The sequence below is a fragment of the Strigops habroptila genome, chromosome 4 (genome assembly GCF_004027225.2).
Source record: "Strigops habroptila isolate Jane chromosome 4, bStrHab1.2.pri, whole genome shotgun sequence".
NCBI lineage: Eukaryota > Metazoa > Chordata > Aves > Psittaciformes > Psittacidae > Strigops > Strigops habroptila.
Window position 1 is genome coordinate 64,561,925 of NC_046358.1, and position 18,532 is coordinate 64,580,456.

At 40.4% G+C, this 18,532-nt stretch overlaps 1 protein-coding gene across 4 annotated transcripts in view; it reads right to left on the bottom strand.

The window, feature by feature from the left end:
- Positions 1 to 433: 433 nt before the first annotated feature.
- Positions 434 to 18,532, bottom strand: part of SLC6A5 (solute carrier family 6 member 5) — a 37,712-nt gene continuing 19,613 nt past the window's right edge. The window contains exons 11-17 of one of the 4 annotated variants that reach the window (XR_003991187.1): positions 18,377 to 18,508; positions 17,480 to 17,579; positions 11,959 to 12,059; positions 7,823 to 7,990; positions 4,377 to 4,431; positions 3,116 to 3,270; positions 434 to 3,035 (exon numbers count right to left, since the gene is read on the bottom strand). Coding sequence is in view for 3 of the 4 variants with exons in the window: in XM_030484567.2 (XP_030340427.1) it covers positions 5,373 to 5,528; positions 7,823 to 7,990; positions 11,959 to 12,059; positions 17,480 to 17,579; positions 18,377 to 18,508 (657 nt within the window). In the remaining variant the exon portion in view is untranslated. Of the gene's footprint in view, positions 3,271 to 4,376; positions 4,432 to 4,636; positions 5,529 to 7,822; positions 7,991 to 11,958; positions 12,060 to 17,479; positions 17,580 to 18,376; positions 18,509 to 18,532 lie in introns of those variants that run through there. The other 3 variants (XM_030484565.1, XM_030484567.2, XM_030484566.2) reach the window with 3 other exon arrangements.

Consider the following 18,532-nt stretch of genomic DNA (forward strand, 5'->3'; position numbering starts at 1 on the left):
AACAAAAGATACAAGAACATCAGGTATCCTTACACTTTCCTCCTTCACTCACTCTTCCCTTACACCTCTCATTTGCATCTCCAGCAGATATGAACCTCGATATTGAATTGATAGAATAAGAAGGATTTAAGGAAATCCAGTTAGTCCCCTGATAATCAATCAATTATTCCACAAGCTACAGGGCACTCGAACGGTTAAGAACCCAACCATTTAATTGATACTCACTTCTGCAGCTATGCAATATCTCCATTTCCCAAGAGGGCTGTTGCCAGTTGCTGCTAAGGATGTCTAACAATCAAATGGATCAATTCTGCAGATACCTTAAGGCTGTGTGTTAAGAAAGAATGATGTTTGTGGCGCGCAGTGGGTGGGGAAGGAGGCGGTGGAAAAAGAGACAGTTCATTCACCAGGAAAATGTCAATGTATTTTCTGCTTTAAACACCAGACATTTATTTAGAGTCTTTAGAGCCCATACATTATCGAATAATTTTCATTTAATCACATTCAAATATAATAGGCAAATATATAATACAATAAATTGCATTTGTACACATAAATACAAAATTTGAGGTAGGGCCTCAAGAATAATGATTTCTGAAATTAAGAACATACAGCATTATAATATGCACTACATGAGATATATATGATGCATCCTTTGTAACATAATGTATCTCCTCCACATATAGCTAATGAAAAAAATTATAATGACCTGGTTAGGGTACAAATCTTTATCCATAGGCAGCAGTACCCCATAGAATGCCTGTAAATATATATATATATTTATATACGACATTACGCAAGTAATTAAGATTTAACCCATCAGTGATGGGTCCGTAATAAAGTGCCATAGGACACAGGGCGCAAATTCTCAGCTGGTGTGAACTGTCACAGCCCCACATGAAGCTGTGACAGTTTATACCAGCTAAGCATCTACCTTACAAGGTAATTCTACATAATATAAATGACAGATAACAACAAGTTTTAGTCAATCAATAATTTTCCTTAACAATGGAAGATAGCTATAAGGCAAATGGTTACCTGAAGATGTTTAAACGTTATGGGCAAATAATAATATTGCGAGCAATAAGGTCCAGCCTGGTTCTCACATCATGTTAAACCCATCAGGAAAACCTTCTCTCTTTGGCCATAGGCTGCCTGAGAGTGACAAAGGCAGAAACCCCCAATATCCATACCCTCCCTGCCTCAAGTCGTCTACCTGAGTCCCTTGGGACTATCAAGCTCTGACCACTTTACAGTGGATACCATTTAACTACAAATGAAGAAACAAATGTCTCTTACAACAGCGTTACTTAGCAAAGCAGAGAAGCTGAGAAGCTTTCTGGGACACTGCTTTGCTACAGCTTTGCAAACCCACAATCCCTACAAAAGTCTGTCTTTGCAAGAAGAAGAGGAGCTGCAGAATAGGAAACCAACGTCTGCCAAAAACAAGCAACTGCTTTAACACAGACAACAAGAAATCATGTTATCCATACAACTGTACATATATTCAAAAAGGCCAAAAGTATTTAAAATAAACCAGGCATTGGAATTTTATGGTAAGAGAAAACCACATAGTGTATTGGAAGCAATGATCTTCAGCGCTGAGGCACATCTAATGCAGTCAGTGGAGCAGAACCTAAGCAGAAGACTACTTTGACCCAATTGAAACATCATAAAAGACAACCTAAGTCTTTCTCAATTAAAGGTCATTTTGTTAAACCCTTCTTTTTGGAAACAAAGTGCTGCCACATCTAGCTGAAACACATGTTGTGAACACTGCATATTAAACACACTAGGAAGACCCCAAATAATTTGAAGATGGCAAGCATTTGTATTAGGTATAATCTTTAATGCGTACAACAATGCATCTCAGCTCATCCAGAAATTAAATTTAATTTCAAAGAAAAAATAGGCAACATAATTTCACCAAATTGAACATTTTTTACTCACAAGATAGATAGATCTGCAAGTACGTACATCACATTTTTACTAATATGGCTTTTTCCCCTCTTTTTTTTTTTTTTTTTCTTTTTATCTTTACTGGTATTTAATTAGTTACTAAAATTTAATTTTAGAAAATTATCGAAGTACATGCAAACTTTTCCTAGGACATGGTAAATGAAGTGCATTCCAAACTTCAAGGTTACTTCTCATTCAAAGAAGACACTGCTGGTTACTTTAATCTCAACATTCAGATTTGGCTAGTAAAATACTTCTCAAAAAAGTCTAATGTGAGAAAAAAATCTGCTTTAAACATACAGCAAAAACTTCAGACCTTCAGTGATTTTTGTATGCGTTTGTCCCCTCTCTCCAAAGGTTTTTGCAAGCTTAGGAATGGAGGTCAAAGCTGAATGCAAATACCAGCTAGAACAAAATCACTATCGCTTGTTTTCGGAGTTTCAAAATCAAGCTTAATCCTGTGCTAATGACTTAGCAGGCACAGGAACAACATCTAAATTAAAAGCAAGCAGATTAATTACATAAATCATGGAAAGCAATTTGATTTTTCATATGCATTCTTGATTTGGTAATCCAAGCCAAATAAAAGCTATCATAACCTAGCAGTATTCCTTCAAATGATCTCTCTTTTATGCTTAAAGTAGACAGTAACTGACACCCTTACACTGAGGTAATTTTATTGCAATTAGTTAATCCCAGTTCCAATGCATGTCCTGAGACAAGTTAGTAAGTGAAAGGATTCAGAACTGTTAAGCCATTTGAGAGTGTTTCCTTTTTTAAAAAAAAAGAGGAACAAACCTATGGATTATTTTTTTTTCCCCAATCACAGTAGTAGTGAAGAAAAACTGGCCTGGACTCCAAAAATCAAACCAAGATGCTAGGTAATATTGGTAAAGAGAGGCCTAAAGCTATTTATCCTGACAAAAATACCCAATTCTCACTAAAAGGTGCTGACTTAGGTCCCTTTCTTCAACCAGAAAGGGCCCCTCAGCCCCGTATAGACATGGGAGCTGAATTTCCAGTTCGTCTTTACAGACCTTCATTACACCAAACAGAGCATGGCTTCTTATACGTGCCTAGGAAAATAAAAGCCAAGTTAACAACAAGCCCCTCATTAAAATAGGAGGCAAAGCAGCTTTAAAGCAGAGAAGCTCACAGAAGGATCCAGTCTTCCTGCTGTGTGAGACAGGGACTGACAGAGCCCGTGGGTTGGAGATTCAGGGCCAGCACAAGATGTTGCAAAATCTGCCCTCGCTTCGCTTGTCCTGCATGAGGATTAAAGGTCTCCAGCAGTGCCTAGAACTGGCAACACTAATTGCCCCGTGAAAAAGGAAGTTCAGCAAAATGATTAATATATTTAATATACATATATATATACACAGAGAGAGAGAAAAGAAGTTAACAATTTGTGGAAGTGTAACATTAAAGTTTAGGTTTTGTTTTCTTCAACAGGATGAAACAACACATCTACTGATCTATGGACACACATGAACCGAAGATTTACCTGAGACCCTGTAATATGAAGACAGACAGACAAAAGAAGGGTATAGAAATAGTCCCCTGAAAGAACATTTACTGGCTACTACAGTAGTGTGTGTGGAGAGGGAAAAAAACAGCTAAACTACTCTAAGCTCACCATCTCTACACTGATATTTATAGGGACATAAAACATCACTAGTACACACTACATGAACACTGATCACTGTTAAAAAATATTGTATATGTATGTGTAGGATATAACAAGATAGTTAAAGGTTACAAGGTTTGTCCATTATCGAAGATATATTTTTCTCCCTCATCGTAGTGCATTTACAATAAACTGGGCTAATGTTCTATTCAGGTAAATCAATGTACTCTTAAAAAGCTCTATTTTTACTCTGCCCAACAGGTAACAAAACTATTTAAGTCTAGCATTCATATCACCACTTATATGTGATTTCTAAAATGTCATGTTTCAGAATGTCCTATTGCTATGCAGTGTTACGACAGCCATCTGTTAAGTTGCCCTCTCCCTCCTGCCCTCCCATTTTGGATGTCTAATGCTGCATCTGTATGGACGACTGCAGTGGTTAATTGTTGTGGGGTTTGATGGCAGGTTATTTAATGAAAATGTTTTAAATTAAAAAAAAAAAAAACCCCACCAAAACCCCCCCCCCAAAAAAAAAAACCACAACAAAACCCCAAAACCAACCCCTATGTACATTTCAGAGACTACTGCTTTGAAGAATTTATGTGCTAGATATATAATATATAGGCAAGTAGGGTTTCTGCTATTTCCCCATTGGTTGAAAGAGAAGAATACATCATCTAAAGTTTATGTAAAGAGGTTTAGAAGAGAATGAATGAGGAGTCACAAAGTTGAACAGCACATCTAACTTCTAATTACTGTTGTCAGGTGGTAACTAGACTACACTTACCACGGTAAGAATACAAAGTTAGGCACAAATTATATGATGGCTTCTTGAGGAGATACTGTAAACAAAAGCAGAGAAACAAGGGAAACTACATTCAGAGGAGTGAAGTGAGTAAAACCACAGTTGCTCTTAGTGTGGAGTATGGTTTCTGACTCTTTGTATAACTGAGGCATTTTTAACTGAAATGACAGATATCAAATTATCAGAAGAAACATACAACAGTTCTTTAAACAGTGATGCCTACACACCTCAGTCTAGCATAATTTCCAAACCACTTCTAGACTAAAATGCAGTTTAGTCCCAGTCTCAAATTATTAGTTCTTGAAATTTTGCTTTCACTTTTCTACTTGAAAAGATCAGATGGATTATAGTGTTTCTGTTCTGGTCCCACATATTGCTTCCTGGTGAGCTGGTTAAAGGGTCTCCACTTGCTTAAAATAGCAAGTCCACAAAGTTAGTATATATCATACAAGAAGCATACAGACATGATCAGTCAAGGTCTGCTGTCAGTGTAGGAAAAGTAACCATGCTTACTGTGGGAGCTTTCTGCTGGATTTGTACCAGGACTACAGGACATCCCCTTTGCTCACTTCTATCCCATCTCATTCTCTTTGACTACATCGCTAAGATCCTAGTCCCGTCATAGCCACCTGTTTCAAGGATGCTCATGTGAAATGAGTAAAATTCTGCACATAATTTCCTTAGCACAATTTTTCCATTGTGTTTATTCCTACATGTGTTTCCTGACAAAACCTGGTATGCCACCTGGTGCACAACATGCTTTTTCTATTTCACGGGGTACAGAACACATCATGGGCATCACCTACACCTGGAAGTGGTCCAGCTAGGTCTTCCCTATGGCATGCAACAGTAAGTCCTACTTTCCTAAGCAACCACTTCCAGGCACTGCAGAAAAGAAGAGAAGAAACAGTGGGGAAAGAAAATGGAGAAGAGGATCAGAGAAGGCTGACAATGTTATTGCCACCCATGTAATAACTATTAGCATTGGGTCCCCAGTTCTATATCCTTCACTGGCAGTTTAAGTCCCAGGGAAGAGGTTCCCAGTGGATCAATCATATTCATGTAACGTTCACCGCGGTGCTTGGCCAAAAACGGACCCCAGTCAGGCTGTGGAGAGCACACCAACTTGAGTCGCTGCAATGTGGGGGAGAGAAAAGAAAGTCTCATTTGAAGTTACAGAGCAGAATCATGACACAGAAGAAATGAGGATAGGCTCATTTAAGATTATGGATGATGGCCCTGCAATGCTCCACTGCTCAGTGTTTGTTTTGCACAAAGTTTGCAAGATTAATAGAGGATCAAGTGCCCAGATTTTAATTATACATTCTCCCCGCACCATATGAGGGTAGCTCAGAACCACTGCTGCAAACTGCAAGGCTGACTTACTGAAGGACATGTGCGCAATTACTTAGTCCCATGGTCTTAAGCAGTGGGTAACAGCATTAAAATAATTGGATTTCTGGTTTGCATATTTCCCAAAGGTACACAAATGACCAAAAAGAAGTACATTGCTATGAATGAACAAGGATTTTAATTTTGAGATGACAAAATGTTTCATTAATATCTGTGGGAAAAAAGAAAGAGGAGAATGTTAACCTGGCAAACAACAAAAATCTTCTCATCTTTCCGTTGATTTCCTTATTGAATATATAATTTGATTGGCGCATTTACAGATAAAAAGGAAAGAAAACATATTTCTGATGACTTAAAAGGGAACAATTATATGTTTATTACCTAATAAAGTGAATCAGGCCTCTATATTAGTTATTTTAATCTCTGCTTAATTACCAGTTTGCAACTTTTACCTCCCAAATCAACCATAATAATTTTATGCAGCAGACTTGGTATTCAGGAAACACCAGGCTGCAGCTGAAATAGCTTCAGCTATAGCCCCTTCAAAACAGATTCAACTTTTTGATGTTTCTTCGGGTGCACTAGTAGAGGGGCAGTAAGGAGAGCACCCTATTTTTGCGCCAGCACTCCACATGTAAGTTAGAAGATTTGAAGCAGAGCAATTTGTCTCAATGAGAGAAACCCATGAGACGATGAACAAGCAAGTCTAGTTTCTCATTAGCTCATTCCCACAAGGAGCAGTTGTCTCCTGACCTGTGCATTCCAATGTGCTCCACACAAGGGCTGAATGGCCCTTTAGATAAGCAGCCTCATTGCCTAATGCCAGCCGTGCACTCAGATGCTTTCCCGTGGGTGTCCCAGCACTTAATATTAAATTCCTTTGCTCTATGTGAAGCAGAAAAGCATGCTCTTTTCCCTTTGGCATGTGTAATGTGGCATATTGAGAGACCAAAAAGATTACTCTATTTTAGTACATTTTCTCTCCTTTTCATCTTTGAGGTATGTAACAGCCCCGATGGGTTTTGCAGGAGAGCTGAACTGCAAAAGCAGCTATGGAAAAGGGGAGGTGAGTGTCTGTTCCTCATCCCGAGGAGGGAGCAGCACGAGCAGCATGCAGCAATGAGAGGGCAGACCTAAGAAAGCCTCAAAGGCCGAAAATAAGAGCATGGAACTTCTACCAAAGACAAGGTGAAGGCAACGGAGGGAGGAAATGCTGACATGAGAAAGCCATTGCCTGGAAAGAGCTGAGGAGGCAGTGGGATGGGACCAGCCGCAGAGCAGAGGGGGTGGCAGCAGGTACGGGCAGGGCCAGAGCGCAGAAACAGGGAGCAGAAAGGGGCTGCCACGCTTCTGGAGCAGTGGGGGAAGCAGCAAGAATCTGATTTGCAAAGTAAACACAAGCAGCACAAAAATAAAGTGCCACCTGGAATTCTTTTTAATCCGAGGTGCGAGAGAGGATCAGCTTATTCAAGAAAAATGAAGAGATGAAGAAGCAGGGGGGAAAAGGATTGCCAGCAAAGTTCTAAAATGAGTTATTCGAGCTGTAGAGCGTGAGGTCTTTCCAATACATCTTATTCCTGAATTTCATCGAGTGGCACAGCCTCCTGGAGTGCATCCTGCAGATTCTGGTACCTGACCATCTCGCACCTTGCAAACAGGCAACTCCAGATTGATACCTCCTTGCCCTGACTGCCAGGCTCACCGCAACACAATATGCACCAGCAGTCGATACTTCCTACGTCTACAGGCTGCTTTTGCAAACAGACCAGCAAAGCTAGAACAGCTTTCTTTCAATAACATCATACCAGGGCTCTGTAACTCCCTCTAGTTCCCATAAAAGCAATCACTTAACAATTTAGGAGCGTTTTGCTGAGGAACAGGGAATGGAATGTCTGCATTTTAAATCAACCGAGCATCTCTTTGCAACACAATAACTAGCTTACCAGAAAGTAATCTGAGAACTATTAGACATCCAATATCACAAAAAAAAAAAAAAAAAAAAAAAGTCAATGTAAAATAAACTAGACAGTCTCCCGCAACCGTATTTTTAAGCAGCAAGAAGACAGAAGAATTACCTCAATAAATTTGCCTGGGGCTAGATGCATTTTTATCACAAACATAACTGGGATCCAGATAACTGAGCAAGCCAGCATCAGCCATCCAAGCACCATGGACCAGCCTGGATAATGGTAAACTCCATAAGTCATTGGTTCCCACTGGTAAAAACTGAAGCAAAGAATAAACTGGAAACAAGGAAGGAAAACAAATATGTTTGATTAAGCAAAACAAACTGGCTATGCAACAAATGGTGTGTATCCACACACAGGGTTGGCATGTATGGAATAAAAGTACATCCACCTGCAGCTGAGCACTGCCTTCAGCTGTACTAAACAGGTCAGAGTCTGAATCTAATGAGTTTCATGGAAATCTTGCAAAATCCCACAAAAATCACTATATTTATGCTGGAAGAATTGATATTAGAATCCTGCCCCTAGAGTAACATGCTTTATTACATGGTCTATTGGCAGTTTTACCTAATGTGATTATGCTAAGTTACTCCATTTCACTTACTGTATGAACAGCAATACATCTGCTTACATTGGTGCATAATTCAGTAACTTCGGGGAAATGCCTCTGCTCGCAATAATTGCACACAGAAGATTTATAGCAGTATAACTAGGTAAAGGCACATATCAAAATGATCAGTTTTATGTGTAGTAATTGAAAGTCTAATATTAGACTACCCAAACTTATCAAATATTAGCTTTACAGAGACGATAACAGAAAAGAAAGTATTGCTTGGCTTTGTCTGTTTCCATTGCATAAAAGTTGAATTACAACTCATCAGCGTCAATTTATTTCTCACCATAAGTTCCCTAAATAGTACATTTGGAAGGAAGAACAACAGGACATGCAAGTTTGAACTGACCTCGTTTGCTTTCCAATTTTGCTTTCTTTAAGAGACAACATAATTTCCTATTCCCTAGTCGTGATCATTGGCAGTAGCTAAGAGTGCAAGTCTGCTTGGGAAAGGAACCAAGCAATTTGCAGAAAAGCCTTACAATTCCCTTCTGAAGTCTAGCAGTAGCATCTTGAAAACAACCATTGGAAGAAAAGCAGATTACAAAACCCATGTGTACATGCCTTCAGTTTTAGCAATGCCCTCAAGAACAAGAACAGACATTGCCCTAGATGTTATCCTAATAAATATAGATTAAGCTGGGCTATGTCTTCAAACATTCAAAAAGGGATTTGCAATCTCCACCTATATATTGTCACATCAAACACCGGTTGCCACTGTATAGGTAAGATAGATCTACCTGGTTTTCATGCACAGCAAAACTACACTTGAATGAGGACAACTGGTAAAGAAAAACTATGTGGGAAAGTCCATCTTCATTATGCCCATTGGAGAAATTGCTCTCATCATAGAAAATTTCTTTTCCTTGCAACTCAGGATTTTGTTCAGCTCACCAAAACTCACTAGTACTTTCACACATAAATCCCTGTCTGAAAAAACTGAACATTTTCCAGTTTTCAGGTAAAAAAAATCCTTCATTCCTGAATTAACAATGCCAAGAAGTTAGTCAAAGCACAACTTCTCTGGAAGAAGTGACAGCAGAGGAGTGAAGCGTCACTGCTTTGCTTCCTCACACCACCCAGCCAACACCACACTTCCTAGGATTTCTGAAAATACATGTATTTTGAAACTACAACTTTTTCTATCTTGTACCTAACCATCTATGAACACTTGTGGGAACTATTTAGTGCTGCTGTGAAATGATGAGGTTTTAGAACCCTACACAAATACTTAAGAGTTGGGGTTATTCAGCCTGGAGAAAAGAAGGCTCTAGGGAGACCTTGGAGCAGCTTCCAGTGCCTAAAGGGGCTGACAAGACACCTGGAGAGGGGCTTTGGACAAGGACCTGTAAGGACAAGGGGGAATGGCTTTAAACTGATGGAGGGGAGATTGAGATGAGATCTTAGGCAGAAGTTCTTCCCTGTGAGGGTAGTGAGGTGCTGGCACAGGCTGCCCAGAGAAGCTGTGGCTGCCCCATCCCTGGCAGTGTTCAAGGCCAGGTTGGACGGGGCTTGGAGCAACCTGATCTAGTGGAAGTTGTCCCTACCCGTAGCAGGGGGTTGGAACTGGATGAGCTTTAAGGTCCCTTCCAACCCAAACCAGTCTGTGGTTCTACGAATAATCTTGCTGCACCTGTGGTCCAGGCATCGGGACTTTCAGGCTGAAGCCTGTGCTCTTAAACATCAAACACTGGTGAAAGACAAAACAACTGGCTCAGTTGTTACAGAGACTTATCAAGCCAAAGGCTTTTGAAATGGCTTAAAGAATGATTTCTTTGTGCCCAAAACTAATACACAGTTAGAGACTGCACCTGCACTGAGGTTAACATGTGTTAGAGAGCTAGATAGTAAAGGCAGATACAAGTTATACTTTGGTGCTTGAACTTGAAAAAACAAGCATAGAAATAGTAAGATAGAGCATGCGCCACCTCATCAGTTAAGTAGGAGATCTGAACTTGGACTACAGCATTACGTCAGAGTTTGGAGTGCAAATAGAAAGAAAAGAAAAAGAAAACCACGCAAATAAACAGGACACAATCTGCATGTAAGTCTAAAGCTCGGGTTTTCCCACGATGGAGCTCGGGCAGGTCGGTGCCACTCCCGCACCCCGCGGCGCGCAGGCAGCCGCTGTCCTGCAGCGCCACCTCCCGGCGAGACTTGGAAATACCAGTTGTAATAGATTCACAGACTGGTTTGGGCTGGAAGGGACCTTAAAGCTCATCCACTTCCATCCCCCTGCCATGGGCAGGGATGCCTTCCACTAGACCAGGTTGCTCCAAGCCCCGTCCAGCCTGGCCTTGAACACTGCCAGGGATGGGGCAGCCACAGCTTCTCTGGGCAACCTGTGCCAGCGTCTCACCACCCTCACAGGGAACAACTTCTGCCTAAGATCTCATCTCAATCTCCCCTCCGTCAGTTTAAAGCCATTCCCCCTTGTCCTAGCACTACAGGTCCTTGTAAAAAGCGTCCTGTGACCAGCTCTGGAGTCCTCAGTACAGCAAAGACATTGACTTGTTGGAAAGTGCCCAGAGGAGGCCACTAAGACGCTCCGAGGGCTGGAGCACCTCTGCAATGAAGACAGGTGAGAGAGCTGGGCTTGTTCAGCCTTGAGAAGACTCTGGGAGATGTTATTGCAGCCTTTTGGTTCTGAAAAAGGGGCCTATAAAAAAGATGGGGAGAGACTTTTTAGCAGGGCCTGTTGCAACAGGGCAAAGTTTGATGGGTTTAAACTAAAAGAAGGGAGATTCAGGCTGGATGTGAGATAAAAATTCTTTACAATGAGGGTAGTAAAACACTGGCACAGGTTGCCCAGAGAGGTGGTTGATACGCCATGCCTGGAGACATTCAAGGCCAGGCTGGATGTGGTTCTGATCTAGTTGAAGATGTCTTTGCTCTTTGCAGGGGGGTTGGACTAGATAACCTCTGAAGGTCCTTTCCAACCCAAACTGTTCTATGATTCTAAAAGCCCCTCTCCAAATTTCTTGTAGCCTCTTTAGGCATTGGAAGCTGCTCTAAGATCTCCCTGGATTTTCTCTTCTCCAGGCTGAACAAGCCCTTTTTTCTCTTTTTTCTTTCTTTTCTTTTTTTAGAGAAACTGAAGGGAGTTCTATTTGTTATTGCGAATATAACTGTATTAACCTTTGCAAAAGTATCTCCAGCTTTGCAGCTAAAACTTTGTCACTCAGATTTCTAGATAAGCCTTCCCAAAGGATGCCTCTCAGATCAGTTTAGGACTCAAAAATGTGCTCTTTCCCTAGCTTAACCTAAGAATAGAACAGAGATTGTGTCACTTCCATTCCCGCACTATGTGTATACATACATACATGCTACACCCACACACATGCATACAATGGTCATTGCTGACGTGCAATGGTACACCACACTAGCGCTTTCCACACATGGGGAAAGACTGCCATAGTTGCATGAGGATACTCGCCACCCCTCGCCACCAAAAACACCATCACTTCTGCTTTGTCTCATTTACTACACACGCATGCGAGAACATGTGCTCACACACATGTGTGTCTAGGTATCTGCACTCAAGATGTAATTACCACCCTTAAGAACCCATAGGAAAGAGGAAGAAACAACAAAGCTCTTTGGAGAAGACTTAAATAAAACTTTTACTTACTGTTAAAATAGTTGGGGTCACAAATGCCCAACAGACTCTCCAGAATTTACTTGGCTTAAATCCAATCATCATTTCTATATCGTCACAAAATCTTTGCAATCCTGTAAATAGCAAACATACATACAATTAGGTGTGAAAGAAACCAGTTGGAATTTGCTATGAGGATCTTTTGACCTTGCTCGTGTCTAATTACAAAAATAAACTCTGACTTGTTGGTTGAAAACTTCAATGGAAGATCTAACCGCACAGTAAAATATGAAACTATTACAGTGGGAACCATTCCAATAAAATATTTAACTTCCTAAGGATTAAAGCAAAACTGAACTTTTACACAGAGATTAAGCATCCAGTATGTTTTGGGTTAAAGTGTTAATAGTATGGATGGGTTAGCTGCAGTTATAGAATCACAGAACCATAGAGTGGTTTGGGTTGGAAGGGACCTTAAAGATCATCTCGTTCCAACCCCTGCCATGGGCAGGGACACCTTCCTCTAGACCAGGTTGCTCCAAGCCCCATCCAACCTGGCCTTGAACACTGCCAGGGATGAGGCAGCCACAGCTTCTCTGGGCAACCTGTGCCAGCATCTCACCACCCTCACAGGGAAGAACTTCTTCCTAATGTCTAAACTAAATCACCTCTCTGTCAGGTTAAAGCCATTCCCCCTTAAGTTAAAGTCAGGTTAAAGTCCTGTCCCCACAGGCCCTTGTTCAAAAGCTTCTCTCCGGCTTTTGGAGTATACACATTTTTATGTGTATACTTATATTTCAATGTGAAGATGAACCTTATTAATATCTATATACCTGTTTCAGCATAAACAATATCTGAACTTCTCTATACCTATGACATGGCTGGGGTAGAACTGTGTCACTTCACACTGAAACTGCGAACATCTTGTTACTTTTCAACTGATGCGTAAGCAATACTTGGAATGACTAGAAAGCACCTATAAATATTTTACATTCTATTCAATGCTCTTTGAACAGATCAACTGGTTAATTCTTCAGATTATTGTATTGATTGCAGCTATAAAGTTACTTGAGTTAATACAACAGGCAAGATTGGAAAATGGCATTTCAGCCCCCTCTGCAGCTATCTCCCTGACTGATAAAACCCACCCTGCCTTTCAGCCTTGGTTGCAGAGTTGTTTAGGTGAATGGCCCCTGCTCACTACAGCTATTAATAATTTATCCAAATGTAATAAAATCAAAATTGAAATTTATTCCAGCTTTTCTAGTGATGACAAGAATAGAGGTCTGGGGTCCAAGGCCAAGCTCATTTCTCACACAAACATTTCAAATTCAGGACAATTTATCTAATAAAGCAAGTGATCATCTCTGTCATTTAAAGTTCACACAACATTGTTCTGCAGCATTGAGTCTTTTATGGTGTGGGCACAGGGGTAGAGCTTAAATAATGGAGAGAAGTCATAGAAGAAGGAAAGAAATACTTGGAACAAAAGTAATAAACTGCTTGACATTCTTATTTCCCTTAGAGCCAGCCACTGCAGCTGCCAAAGAAGAGATAATCCCCAGGCTTGATCCACCTAATTTTAGAAGCCTTTTTGTTGATAGCAAGGAGAAATAAAGCTTTCCACATGCCTGTTCCAAGAATTAAGAAGGTAAAAGAGAGCAATAGTTCATTATTCAGCATCTTCTGCTGCACCTCTAAGAAAGCAGCAGGGCTGGATGGAGCTAGGGCAGAGGGGGAGCACAGAGTAACCCAGCTCAGGCAGATAGCATGTCAGAGAAAAGCTCAAGAACTGTGTTATGATAAGAAATAGAGAAGAAAATGGCAGATGCTTACACAGCAGTCATCCCTGCAGCCCGCTGTGGTGGGAACAAAACTAGTTTGAAATTAATTGCAGCAGCACTAGGGATGGGCAGAAGGGTCTTTGCATGAGTTTAAAGCTCACCTGAGTGCCTCCACTTCAGCAAAGGAGGTAGACCTAACCGGATAGTTACCAAGAGCCTCTGCCTCCAAGATTCATGCAAGCGTCATGCAAATCTGCACAGATTTGTTTTAAATCCAATTAAAAAATGTAGTTCCTTCTTGGAATCATCAGTCGATATTCACAGTTAAAGGCACTTTTTATATTGGCAGTCAGATGTGTGTAAGCAGATACAGGGATTACACCATACTCATCTCTTTCCCAGTGAAAGACTGAGAGCAGGTTCTTCAAGTTCCACAGAAAAATGCAAAGAATGCTTTAGTTAAGAGAATGCCAATTAAATCTTGGTATATTCAGTCTCCCTCTCAGATCAGTCAGGCCTGCTGAATAACTTTGGGAAATAAACAATACATGAGCTTATGTATCTCAATTTTCACTCTCTGAAGTAGGATAATGTATTCACAAGTGCTTGCAGATAGATAGAAAATCCATTAAAAAGGAGAATGCAAACCTTAGGCAGACAACTACTTCAATATTCTGCTACAGGTGAAGTCTTTATTCTGACACTTCCTACAAATACTCTGCAGCAGTTACCACTCACGCTGACAATGAATCTTCCCCACAACAGACTGTCAAAAAACAGATCTAGAAGGAGCATTAACAAAGTTAAGGTCACACGTTTTCAGTTTCCAAGTTTCACATTGCAAAATGCAATGATGGGAATGATGCTGATGATTAATCCCACAGCTCTAAGCTATTCTTTACCAATCATGCATCATCATCTAAACAACTATACCAGCATATGAAATAAAAATTATTGAACTGAATTATGTAGCACTGACACCCCTGAAAAAAAAGTGATTGTGAGGAAATAAACAAGCATGCCTCTCTCTAATTTCAAAATCTCAACGAGCTCAGCAAGCAGAACATGTAACAAGGATTAAAGAGAGATTTATTTCTTCATAAAAGCACCTGCTGCTATTGTGCCAACCTGCTGGCCATGAAGAGTACAAGTACAAAAAGAAAGGTGCCAGTGGAGCGTGAAACAGCAATTGCCAGAGCTTGAAAGTACTTTTTGCCCATTTTAAGCACTGCTTGAAGGAATGTAACAAGAACAGCAACATGAAAATCACAAATGTACAACCTGTATTCCTCTCAACTGTCTTTATAAAGAAACTTTAATGCAGTAGAAGTAGCTATGACATATTATTCAGGCAGATATTGATTGTAAAGTAAATCTTTCCTTTTTTGTGTAAAAGACTGAAAGCACTATAGTCTAGCAAAAGGTTAATTCTAGGGAATAATCTTCAGAATAGTTTACAGCAAAGGCTTTACTAACATCTGTTGATCAACAATCAGTTGGTACAGAAAGCATGGAAAGAATGATTTGTAATTTGTCAAATCTTTTCCAAGTCTGATTACATCAAAGTAGTCTCTAACTATAAAAAAAAAACTTCTCTGCTGTGCAAGCCCTTCCTTTGCAGTGCTACAACTACTTCTATATTATTTTATGGTTTTCATAAAAATTCGTGCTTCAAGGGATACTGATATTTTTGGGGGCAAAGCAGGCATGAGCCAGAGCAATTTTACTTAGAAGCCTAATAGGATGTTCCACAAAGACAGGTTTGTAGTGCTTCTGCCACACAGCGTTCAGTGGAGGAACAGAGCCATTTGCTTCCTGTTTACCTTCGTCCTTATTTTAAAAAGTATATGGAATAAAGAAATTCTACAGATTTCAGTAGTTTGGGGGTTATTTAAGAATATTCTAAGCAAGGGATTTTGTCTTTAGTTTAAGTAGTGACAGGACAAGCGGGAATGACTTTAAACTGACAGAGGGGAGATTTAGATTAGATCTTGGGAGGAAGTTGCTCCCTGTGAGGGCAGTGAGATGCTGGCACAGGTTGCCCAGAGAAGCTGTGGCTGCCCCATCCCTGGCAGTGTTCAAGGCCAGGTTGGACACAGGGGCTTGGAGCAACCTGGTCTAGTGGAAGGTGCCCCTGCCCATGGCAGGGGGTTGGAATTGGATGATCTTTAAGGTCCTTTCAAACCCAAACTATTCTGTGATTAATTGGGAATACAATAACCAGACACTAATGACTCAGATGGCACGTACCACAGGAATGGGTAAATGCTAAACTTGGTGCTAACTGGGGGGAAAGAATGGGCAAACCTTGCATATCTTCATGGAAACCACAGCACAGAGCAATGGCACAACTTGCCAGCACTGATCTTCAAAACAGGAGTTCTGCTAAATAATCCCCAAAATCCATCTCTTGACTCCACTTCAGGAGATATCTCAAAACATTACGCTCAGGTCCTTTGAGAAGACAGGTTGTATGTAAAGCTGATCCAAGTTACCAATATCATTTCACTCAAAGAGGTGACACTTCTAAACCAACTCTAAATAAAATATTTACATTTCAGGGACATAAAAAGCAACAAGCATTTTGATCAACCAAAACATGACTGCTCTAAATCAACTTGTCTCTTGGTGTTTCGACTTTTTCTATTGTATTCTGTAAGGTTTCCTCCCTAACTTACAACCACTGAGGCCTGCCCACTGGATTGGATGGCAGTGGAGATAAAATATACTGCTCTATTTCCATGAAATTAGAGAAAACAAGGAAGGGCTGATTCCCTGTCCTGTGTATAACATTCATTTCTCAAGCAAGAGCAACAAATTCTTCATGTTTTGAATTATGTATGATTTTTTAATGCACTTATATTACAGAGTGGACCCCATAACATAGGTAGGTCTAAATATCTAGCGCACAGGGCTAGAGACTAAGATCACGATGCTATATATGCACCTTCAACAGAATATCTTGGGATTGTTTATGCTAGCTGATAGAAAAGATATAATTCATTCCTGGCCACTGTAACGGCCTTACCTTTGTCACCTTTAACACTGCCATTCAAATCTCCCTTTGCTTTTGAGGACAAGTCTTAAGTGGCACCACCACACTCCAGACACAAATTCATCGTCTGTTATGTAGGGAGACCTTCATGTTTCCTACTACAACCACCTAAGATCACACAGTTCCAAGAATCAATCTCCTGAAAGCAGGTCAAGTTTGGAATCACCAGTTGGTATCAACTGATGTAGCTACAGTAGCACCAGTAATGGCACTGCTTTAGACTAGCTGAGGATCTTCCTCATAATTTGATGTATGTCAGCATGGACCAATATAATTGGTGCTGCCACTGGGCATAATCACTCTGAGTAGCTTCATAGTCTTGATGCTGTGTTACAGACAGATATGGGCTAAAGGGAAGGATGGATGTGTACACGGAAAAGAAATCCTTCAAAAGTTGTTAAATGCAAAGATACCACTTCCGGCTTAGGAAGTCTCTGACCCTAAACCTTTGGAGTGTGAAAAGCTGCTGGAAAAGCATCACTAAATGCTTGGTATAGTCTTATACTCAACTCTAAGCATTGGCTTTAAGCTATTGGTGGGCAAAGGACCTTAGAGTGTATGAAATTCTTTTAAATACATGTATTTAAAGGAATCCTAAAGGAATGAAGTCTCATTATGCTTCCAGTCAAAATAACAGAATCCTGAGGCTTTTTGTTAAAAAAACTAATATGCTAAAACATTACATAGATTGCCCAATAGCAGTATTTTTTCTTACCATATATATAGGAAACTCCAACCAGCTCAAAGATGGCAATGATGACAAGAGAATAAGAAGCTGCATAAGTGTCCACAAGCTGTAACATATACATTCCACCCTAAAAAAAGAGAACAGCCATTATTCGTGGCATATAGCTGGTGTGTCTCCATGTGTGACAACTGTAACTGATGCTGAGGTTGGCAAAATGGATGGGAGCAGGACTGAGGGCTCTCTATCCCAGGTAACACTGACTGGACACTCTAGCGCTGCAGGACAGTTTCTTCCTTCAGGGCAGAACTTAGGCAGCATAATTCAAGTGAGGGAAGGACTGAATCCATCCTAGGCTTTAGAACAGGAAAGCTGTGCTAGTAGGTGATGAGGTGAGAGGAAAGAAATAAAGAAAAAGTGGTGAATAAAACAGCAAGATAAATTTTGTGCACCTCCTCTTGAAATGGCTGATAGTTTATAATGCTGGAGGAATTGGTGGACAAAAGACACTGAAGACTATCAACAGTAGATGAGAATTTCATTATTAACTCCACAGTCTGCCAAGACTATCAGTATATATCTTACCTGTGAGGGAATGCACCCAAAATTGGTGTGCATGTTTATATGACATACAAAGGTTATAGTTAAATGAATACTTTATTTACATTACTGCTTTGGATATGTTTGGCTGGAGAAAATTGTAGAAGTCTGATTCACAGAAAGATTTGAACAGCAAAGTCTTCTTCTCCATGACAAAAGATCCATAACAAAAAATAAGGCTTTCAGACTCATTCAGTGAGTTCAGCTTAATCTTCAACAGAATTCAGCTTCATCTTTTGCAACTTATGCAGGAAGAGAACGGCCACCAGAGGCAGATTGGGAACAGACAGTGATGCTCAAAGACAATATTTAAAGACACTCAATTACCTGAGTGATCATAGGAAATCCCATGATGAAAAAGGAGATGCAGCACCCAAGAGTGAACAGTGGCTTGTGTGTACGTAAGTATTTGGGGAACTCATCCGAAACAGAGGTCACTATAGTCTCGATAGTGGCAAACTGAAACACAAAAGGATTCATCGT